Here is a 10,321-nt window from a genome sequence, read left to right as displayed (position 1 = left end):
CATTATGTAATCAGAGGCAGATGCAATCTTGTAGCAGATTTATTTGAATTCAATAAATAAATTATGTTTGACTAAATAGATTTTTGGTTATTAATTGTAATTCAAATTTATTTCCTTATGGTTTATATCGGTATACAACATTAGTCTTCCTTCACATACATATGAAAAGAAAGTCATTGTATGATTCATCAACTTGTTTAACGTACAGTACTCACAATATATTTATGAACAATTAACTCAAATAGTCGCACACTCTACTGCTTAAATTAAAAATAGCTAATAAATATATAATATATACATAATTTATGTATTATGTGTGTATAATTATGTATAATCAATATATAATTTATGTATAACTAGAAAAAGTAAATAATTAATATGAGTGACTATTTGTGTAAAAACCGCTATATTTATGCAACCGTTTCACTTGATCAAGAGCTAGGAATTTGCTAATTCAATTTTATATATTAGTAAAACTAAGAAAAATGTTAAAAGAATAATTAAAATGTTAATTTGATAGATAAAATATATACCATTATAAAAATTATATAGAATAGTATTCTCTTTGTCTCAATTTATATGAAATGGTTCAGATTACAAGGATCAAAACACCTACAGTAATTTTGTATGTGAATTCAGGCATAAATTTTTAAAACTATTAATTTAAAAATTACATAAAAATACTAGTGTATGTTAACATGGTTATTTATTCAAAATATTTTAAAAGAAGAGAGAAATTGTAGTCAAAGAAAAAATTATTTTTCTATAACAGTATTTTCACACTTTTTCATTCCTCTTAGTATCGGATTTTATCTACTAGTTATTGTTTTGCTTTTCGTTTATATTTGTGTGATGGTATTATTTCTTTCTAAGGTTTATTGATGGTACTTATATACTGTCTCTTTTCGTCTTATTCAGCCGTCTATCAGAAATAATCTATCTATCCCTCGGGCTAGGAGTAAGGTCTCCATACACAGTACCCGAATTTTACCGGGTTGTTGTTGTAATAGTATTTTCAGATAAATTAAGACTGAGGGAATATTATTAGTGAAATCAAACATAATGCTATCTATAAATTAAAAAAACTGGTGGATCATCAAGCAATATTTGGTCAGTAGAATCTACATTCTTTATAAGATTAATACTTACTAATCTAACCATTGTAGTAACATCTTAACTAACTTACTTCCAAAACTGCCGGCTTTGCATGAAATAGTACTCATCAAATCTCTCTCTCTCTCTATATATCTGACACACACACACACACAGAGCAGTGTAGCAAGAGATGAAAAGTGATTTTGAGTTTTTTGTTTTGTTTGCTCTGTAAATGCTTCTTCAGGAAAGAGAAACAGTGAAGGAAAAAAGTTAGTTTTTCTGAAGCAGCAATGACTGCAAAAATACAAAAAAAGCCACAACAGACTCTTCTTTTTGCAGCCACAATTTCTCCCCCTCTCTCTCTCTCTTTCCTTTTCAAGAATTGGGTTTTAGTCACTTTTTTCAAATATTGAATTCTCTTGAGCTCTTTTACTGAAGAGAAGTAAAAAAAGAGAATCTTTCTTTAAATTCAGCATATTCAGTATATAACTAATGGTGGTTTTCTACTGAAAGGGGTTGAAGTTACCAAATTGGTTTGCTGTTTCCTGTGGCTGATATTGATTGGGGGTAGTGGTATGAGCTGACCCCACTTGAGAATTCTTGCACTAGCTTTTGTATATTTAAGAATAAATATTACTCCATCTTGTTTTTGGATATATACAGTGTTCTTGAACTGTTTCATTTCCAATTTTAGGATGACTTCAGGAATGGAAATTGATGAAGAGAATAATAATAATGAAAGTAAAGGAGGGATGTGGGATTTAGAGCAAAAGCTTGATCAGCCTATGGATGAGGAAGCTGGAAGGCTAAGGAATATGTATAGAGAAAAGGTATAATTAGATGTACCTTTTTTTTTATTGATTCCTCAGAAATAGGTTAATGTCAAAGATACCTTTCTTTTTCTTTTTCTTTTTTTGGGACCTTTTGCTTTCTGCTTGCTTTACTGGTCTAGTGTTTCTTTTCTTTCTTTCTTTCTTTTGTATGTGGCCAAAGTTTAATAGGTTAGCAGTTATTCAGCTTGAAGATGCTTGGATTGTTTCTTACCTACTTGATCTTAATGCATGAGTAATTTGCAGTCTCATAAAATAGATATTGTAAAGAATTAGATGGATCTTGTAAGACTTGAATTAATGTATCTGCCCCTGGATGATTGGTTAGATATTCAATTAAACTTAGAGGATGATTTTAGGTTGTGTGAGTGTGTGTGCGCGTGTACATACATATGTAGTTTGCAGTGGCGAAGCTAGTAATTTCCCAAGAGTGTTCAAATTTAAAAGAAGTGGAAAACATTTCCGACAAAGGGTGTTCAATATGTGTTATATACTTCTAAAACATAATATTTTACCTGTGTACACAGTGCAATTTTTCGACTTCGCCACTGGTAGTTTGTCCTGTGTGCACTTGTTTACTTCATCTTTATGAACACTATGTTCAAAGCAGATGATTGAAATTGTACATCCTCCGCAGATTTGTGTCTGATTTCGTAGATCACAAAATGAATGAACCAATGGACCATTTTAGTACTGGTCATTGTTTTAGCCAGTTGCCTGATTGACTTTCTCTTAATTCAGAAATTCTCGACATTGTTGTTATTGCGGCTTGCTTATCAGAGTCTTGGAGTGGTGTATGGGGACCTTGGGACATCTCCCTTGTATGTCTACAACAATACATTTCCCCATGGAATTGATGATCCAGAGGATGTCATTGGAGCACTTTCATTAATTATATACTCTCTTACACTTATCCCTCTCCTCAAGTATGTTTTCATTGTATGTAGAGCAAACGACAATGGCCAAGGTAAGCTGATTTTGCAGTAATTGGTTAATTTAGTCATGCCTCGTACCTGTATATATATGCATGTCCTGTGATTAGTAAGTGTTCCATCGCTGAATTCCTCAAAATTGAATATGTAACTATAGTGAAACAAGAGAAACATTTTCTAATTATTACTTGGTACCTCATCATTTTAATCTAATTGAAAGGGCCCTCTGCAGTAGCATCAACTGCATTTCCCAATGCAAGAGCATATGTACTTTATGATGCACTACAATGGCATAACTGAATTTTCCATTTTCAGGTGGGACTTTTGCTCTTTATTCGTTACTCTGTCGACATGCTAAGATAAACACAATTCCAAACCAACACCGAACTGATGAGGAGTTGACAACTTACAGCCGTAGCACATTCCATGAGCATTCATTTGCTGCAAAAACAAAAAGATGGTTGGAGGCATATCCGTTCAGGAAGAATGCACTTCTTATTCTTGTAGTTGTTGGCACTTGCATGGTAATCGGCGATGGAATTCTGACTCCTGCCATTTCAGGTATGCTAGTTTGAAGTTCATCTTATACTTATCAGCTACTTAATGACTAAGTTGAAGTTCATTAATTATTATCAAAGAAAGGTATACTTTTAGTTTGAAATAATGTACTTATGCAGAATATTTTTCTCAGTTCTTTCAGCTTCTGGTGGGATCAAGGTGGACCATCCGAAGATGAGTAACGGTACTACACTACTTTCCAAATATTTTTCTTTATTAATCACATCTTGTTTGCTTGCATCTCTTTAAGTTATTTATGATAAACTCACAAAGAAATTCATGTTTGTGCTCCTCTTTCTGCAGACGTAGTTGTGGTAGTTGCTGTCATTATATTAGTTGGTTTGTTTAGCTTACAACATTATGGCACAGACAGAGTGGGTTGGTTGTTTGCTCCAGTTGTGCTGCTTTGGTTTCTCTTAGTAGGAGGTATTGGCATCTATAATATCTGGAAATATGATAGCTCTGTTTTGCGGGCTTTTTCTCCGGTTTACATTTATCGGTATTTTAGAAGGGGAAAAAGAGAGGGTTGGACATCACTGGGAGGGATCATGCTCAGCATTACAGGTCTTTTCTTCTTGCCCTTTCCACTCTTTTCAAACATCTCTTCTGTGTGTTATTAGACAAGAGTTTATTAGCGCGAAAAAGAAGTGTGTGTGCGCTCCTACTTATAATTGTTTGGCTGTCTATTTCAGGAACAGAGGCACTTTTTGCTGATCTTGCTCATTTTCCACTGTCAGCAATACAGCTTGCTTTCACTGTCGTTTGTTTCCCTTGCCTTCTTCTAGCTTATTCTGGACAAGCAGCATACCTCATGCAAAATACAGATCATGTTGTTGATGCATTCTATCGATCTATTCCAGGTATTTCTTGCTCTCTAACTGTGATACGTTAGAGGTATTTGTTTTCCTCCTCAATCGTGATAAAACAGATTAACAGTACGTAGACCTAAGAAGTCATAATATCAATAGAGCTCTGGGTGCAGACCGGAGTATCTTTTGCATAGTGCACTTTCAGTACACAGCAAAATAGCATGTTCCCAGTATCAAATCTTTGAAATTAGAGAACATATTCAGTTGAGAGGAGATATAAGTATGCACGGTAACAAGTGAGACGCCTAAGGAGGACTTGTCACAAGGAAGGTGAGGCAGAAGAGCGGTGATAGAAAGGAGAATCTGAGACTTTCTTTTTCCTACAGTGTCATCTCCAATTCTGTTTAACTGATCTTTTACGAATGCAGAATTCTTAAATCATGCACCAACAACCTATAGAAGCTAAAGGCTGAATATCTCTTTTTTGATAAAGTACAACAACAACAACAACATACTCAGTATAATCCCACATAGTGGGGTCCGGGGAGGGTAGTGTGTACGCAGACCTTGCCCCTACCTTGTGGAGGTAGAAAAGTTGTTTCCAATAGACCCTCGGCTCAAGAAAGCATAAGCACCACATTAAAAAAAAAAAAGACGGGACAGTACCGAGAAGCCATGTAAAAGCAACATAAATAATAACAAGATAGTAAGATGATCAAAGTGCAAGAAACGATAGGTAGTCAAAGAAACCTAATACCAACAGAATGCGAGAGTACGTACTAATACTACCGGTATGAATAATCTAGACTACCTAACTTACTACCCTAATACTCGACCTCCACACCTTCCTATCAAGGGTCATGTCCTCGGTCAGCTATAACTGCACGCACTAAGCTCCCGCTATGCCCGGGGTCCAGGGAAAGGCCAGACTACAAGGGTCTATTATACGTAGTCTTACCCTGCATTTTTACAAGAGGTTGTTTCCACGGCTCGAACTCGTGACCTCCTGGTCACATGGCAGCAACTTTACCAGTTACGCCAAGGCTCCCCTTCTTTTTTGATAAGGTCATAATTTTATTAAGTGGAAAATACCCATATACAAGAATTATACCAAAAAGTAGAAAAACCTACACCAAAATAATTTGCTTTACAAAATTCACCCACTCATCTATACAAACAAGGACCTCATGGGTGCACCAAAAAGAAACTAGAGAAAAGAGGCAACTCCTCACATGTGCAAAATCACTCTCGACCCCTTCAAACGCTCTCCGATTCCTCTCCCTCCACACAACCCACACAAGAGCTAGTTGGCAACATCCCATGCCTTGGGTCTTCTCTTTCTGCTTTTGAAATTTCAGCTATGCAAGGCCTCCTTTACTGAACTTGGCATAAACCACTTGTATTCTAAACCAATTCAGAACTTCCCACAACAGGTGTATAGCAACTGGACAATGTAATAAGAGATGATCCACATCTTCTCCCCAACATCTACACATAGCACCAGTTGACTTATATGATCCTTCTCTTCCTCAGATTCTCCGCTGTCAGTGTCACTTACCTAGATGCCAAACGCACAAAGAAGCACACTTTTCTAGACTGAACCTTATCTCTTATAATGGAAAATTAAGAGAGGCAGTCTTGAGCTGTGCCTTAGGCCCCAGAATTTATGGCTTATTGAAGGAACTATGTTAAAGAGATTCCTCAGTGTGCCTTGCTCCTTCAGAGTTTGCTTTTGATGATTGGTAGTTGAGTTAGTTAATAACCCTTATTGGTATGATGATGGAGCATATGGATTTCAACATCCTCATTTTTTCTTTCTAGTTATGTATCAGACTTAGATGCTTCTTTTTTCGATGTAACAAGACTTGAATACTACCGCTGGTTTCGCATATCCTGTTTATATTAACATTTAACACGCTTTCTAAGGAATAATATTCATGGCCTTGGGTAGGCCAGAATCTTTATATATGGGGCGGAGGTTGTGGCTTGGAATTATGTGCATAAATTCTTAAATATTATGAGCATATATCTGTGATACTGTTTGATAACTTACTCTGTTAATAGTACAAAGCGAAACATCTTCTAATTCACACATATGAGAAAATTAATAATTGGATTATATATCAAGTGATAGTGTACAATCTTTCTGATGAATTACCATTTCCAGTCCTCCTTTGAAGAAACAAAGAAGAAAATAGAATGGAGGATATGTTAGTAATAAAGGTGACATCAATTACAAGTTATAATGTAGCTGACATTTTTCATAATGCAGAAAGCATATACTGGCCAGTTTTTGTGATTGCAACTCTAGCTGCTATTGTTGCAAGTCAAGCTACCATATCTGCAACGTTTTCCATAATCAAGCAAGCTCTAGCACTTGGCTGTTTTCCGAGAGTCAAGGTTGTACATACATCAAAGAAGTTCTTAGGGCAGATATATATTCCTGATATAAATTGGATCCTTATGGTTCTTTGCATTGCCGTTACTGCTGGATTTAAAAATCAAAGCCAAATAGGCAATGCTTACGGTGAGTTTGTGTCTTGCTGCTAATAATATATCTTGATTCCGTTTGGCCTTTTACATATGCAATGACAGATATAAGTCTTAAAGGATTAAATTTCCCTTTCTGTTTGTCGTCTTCCTTTAATGTCCTTACTAGTTGTTTATGCTCTATTTTGTCTTTTGCATTTTCATTGGAGATTGATCAATAAAAGAAAAGTGGCGCATTAGTTTAAAGTTGTCACAACAAAGTCAACCATTTTCCATCATTTCATGTTTAGCCATGCTTTGAATTTTCTTCCTTGCCTTTGGTTTTTGTATTTATTTACTGTTGACACCATACAAGAGCCTCATCTTGAAACTCACTTGTTGACATGGTATTTCTTGATCAACAGGAACAGCAGTCGTGATAGTCATGCTGGTGACGACACTCCTCATGACTTTGATAATGTTACTAGTTTGGCACTGCCATTGGGCTGTTGTTCTTATCTTCACTGTCTTATCTCTGGTGGTTGAATGTACCTACTTCTCTGCAGTATTGTTTAAGCTTGACCAGGGTGGTTGGGTTCCTCTTGTGATTGCTGCAGCTTTTCTTCTCATCATGTATGTATGGCATTATGGAACGGTGAAACGTTACGAATTTGAGATGCACAGCAAGGTATCAATGGCATGGATTCTTGGACTTGGCCCCAGTTTAGGATTGGTACGTGTGCCAGGAATCGGACTTGTGTACACCGAACTAGCTAGTGGAGTGCCACACATCTTTTCTCACTTCATTACCAACCTACCTGCTATACACTCAGTTATGGTATTTGTCTGTGTAAAGTATCTTCCTGTTTACACAGTTCCAGAAGATGAGAGATTCCTTGTGAAACGGATAGGACCAAAGAATTTTCACATGTTTCGCTGTGTTGCAAGATATGGTTACAAAGACCTCCATAAGAAGGATGACGACTTTGAGAAAAAGCTCTTCGATAACCTCTTTATGTTTGTCCGACTGGAATCCATGATGGATGGCTGCTCCGACTCTGATGAATACAGCTTATACGGACAGCAAACACAACATTCTAGAGATAACGGGAGCTCTTCTACTGCAAATATTGAGCTCAGTTATTCATCAATGGACTCAATAGCCCCTGTCAAATCTCATCCTCACAGAAACAACACAATCACATCCTCCGGACATGAGAGCGGACAGACAGAAGTTGATGAAATGGAATTCTTAAATAGTTGTAGAGATACGGGGGTTGTACACATACTTGGGAATACTGTAATAAGAGCAAGAAGGGAATCCAGGTTTTATAAGAAACTAGCTATAGACTATATATATGCATTTCTTAGGAAAATATGCAGGGAAAATAGTGTCATCTTCAATATACCTCATGAGAGCCTCTTGAATGTTGGACAGATCTTTTATGTGTAAATTTATTAGACGATCAATTCGAAAAATTATGGATTTTGTTCAGAGTCGGGGCTTCTGATCTCACACATCAAAGGATTATCAAATATGTATATAACTTTTTTCATGATATCTTCTTATAGTTATCAAATACGTTCAGGTGGGGTAGATTGTAACTCAACAGTGAAAGTTTGCTTCAAGTGATTAAAGATTTTATTGTGTTTGAATAAGTGGAAAAAGAGAAATATTACCCACTATTTTACTGCAACACAGAAAAGCTCAAAGTAGCACTTGGTTGTTGTGTGAGATTGTTTTGGTGATGTATTGCGATGGATATAAAGTTGGATATTGATGTAATATGTTTATTGATATTTTGGACATGTTGGTCTTGTTGTTTGATTTGAGAAAAGGAAAAAAATAAGGGGAGGTGTCGTCCAAATACTCGTAGACGAGCTAATCGCTTATTTGTGTTGAATTTTAGCTTCCGTAAGTTAACAATGCTCCCATATCATTTGTTGTAGATTGAAGTACTAACGGGTTGAACCAACGCCGTGAGGTTAAGCAAACGACAAAAGTATGTTAAGGCTAATCCTTCCTATTTTGGTGCAACACGGAAAGTTCCAGCATTATATGTTGGAGATTGATGCACCTGTGCATGAACTTCCAGCATAATATGCTGGAACTCCAACACACAGAAAGTTCCATATGCTGGAAGTTCATACACAGGTGCTCCAGTCTCCAGTATATTATGCTGGAACTTTCCGTGTTGCAGCAAAATAGGAAGGATTAGTATATTATACTGGAACTCCAATATATTATGCTAGAAATCCAGTATATTATACTGGAACTCCAATATATTATGCTGGAATATTTTCCGGATTTTGAACAACATTTTCGTTCAAATTATATTTACATGAAAAGTGGCTAAATTTCGATTATTTTTAAAACTGTGGCTATTTTTCAATTACCACTTGTAAATCTTATTATTTTTTAATTTCACCCATAATAGTAACTGTTTTGTTAAGAGAAACTAGCAGCTATGTCCATTTATAAGTAGCTCATTACAAAAATTGACCAATTCATAAAATATTACTAATATTTGCCAATTAGCTATTTTTAGCAAAAAAATATCTAATTATTGCTTTCTTTTGAGTGGGTGTTATTAGAATAGATTGGGTACATCTTAAGGAGCTTGAATCTCAGTTTTGGGATGATTTGGTAAGTTTTGAGGTAGTTTGAATTGAAAATTCGAAATAAAACTGAACATGAAAAAAATGATATGTGTATCACACTATGCATCATTTATGTATCACATATGTATCACATTTGTATCAATTGTGTATCACATGTATATCCATGTGTACCTGTCAGAGGAGGATCCAGGATTTAAACTCTATGGGTTCAACTTTTAAGATTTTTAACATTGAACCCATTATATGTTTAAAGTTATGGGTTCAAATATATTATTTTTGCAATTTTAATGAATTTTTACACATAAATTTCTACTCCGCGTCGAAAGTTATGGGTTCAATTGAACCCATAACTAACACACTACATCCGCCTCTGGTACCTGTGTGTGAAATACATGCGTGAAACATGTTTGATATATGCGTCGCAGAAGAATTTTTTGAGCTCGATTTAATTACGAATTTTGATATAAAACCAGTCCAAATCACCTCCAATCTTCCTCAAAATTTGTATATTGACTTATCTATATGTTTTCAATGAATTTCAACTATACCCATTGAAAAAGTTCCTTTTTTGCTTAGATTTTTGGAATATTATATTTTTATTTATTTTTTTGTATTTCATCACCTTATTTGCTACCTCATCCATAAAATTTTCTTTCCGTCTTGCATCAAATGTTTCTAATCACATTAAAAAATATAAAATGTGATTTTTGCATGTGATTCTTTGAGAGAAAGAACCTTATTTATTTGGTTTTTCAATTTTTATATGTGTTTGATTAGTTTTGGTAAGTTTATGCTTAATGGCTAGAGGTTGGTAAGTTGAGACTTATTTGGAACATTTGTGCAAGTTTTCCTTTTGTTAATGCTTCTCCAAAGATGGGTGCCACAAACATATATACGTTCAACTGGTTGCATTAAACGTACAAGTTGAAAAAACAACATACGTCTTCAAAAAGTTCTAGACTAAATTTTAACATTGCTGACTTTGAAAATACTGAAATATAATTGC

The 10,321-nt window shown here is 35.2% G+C and overlaps 1 protein-coding gene across 1 annotated transcript; it reads left to right on the top strand.

Moving 5' to 3' along the window:
• The first annotated feature begins 1,156 nt into the window (after nt 1–1,156).
• LOC104216923 (potassium transporter 11-like) lies at nt 1,157–8,188 on the top strand. The gene is made up of 9 exons (XM_009767059.2): nt 1,157–1,668; nt 1,790–1,925; nt 2,667–2,892; nt 3,173–3,418; nt 3,549–3,599; nt 3,719–3,979; nt 4,108–4,275; nt 6,497–6,751; nt 7,119–8,188. The coding sequence occupies exons 2-9, from the start codon at nt 1,791–1,793 to the stop codon at nt 8,144–8,146; spliced, it is 2,370 nt and encodes a 789-aa protein (XP_009765361.1). The 5' UTR covers nt 1,157–1,668; nt 1,790; the 3' UTR covers nt 8,147–8,188.
• Nucleotides 8,189–10,321: the final 2,133 nt, after the last annotated feature.

Source organism: Nicotiana sylvestris, chromosome 2 (genome assembly GCF_000393655.2).
Source record: "Nicotiana sylvestris chromosome 2, ASM39365v2, whole genome shotgun sequence".
NCBI lineage: Eukaryota > Viridiplantae > Streptophyta > Magnoliopsida > Solanales > Solanaceae > Nicotiana > Nicotiana sylvestris.
The sequence above is the reverse complement of the archived record's forward strand: the minus strand, read 5'-3'. Positions and strand labels throughout refer to the sequence as shown.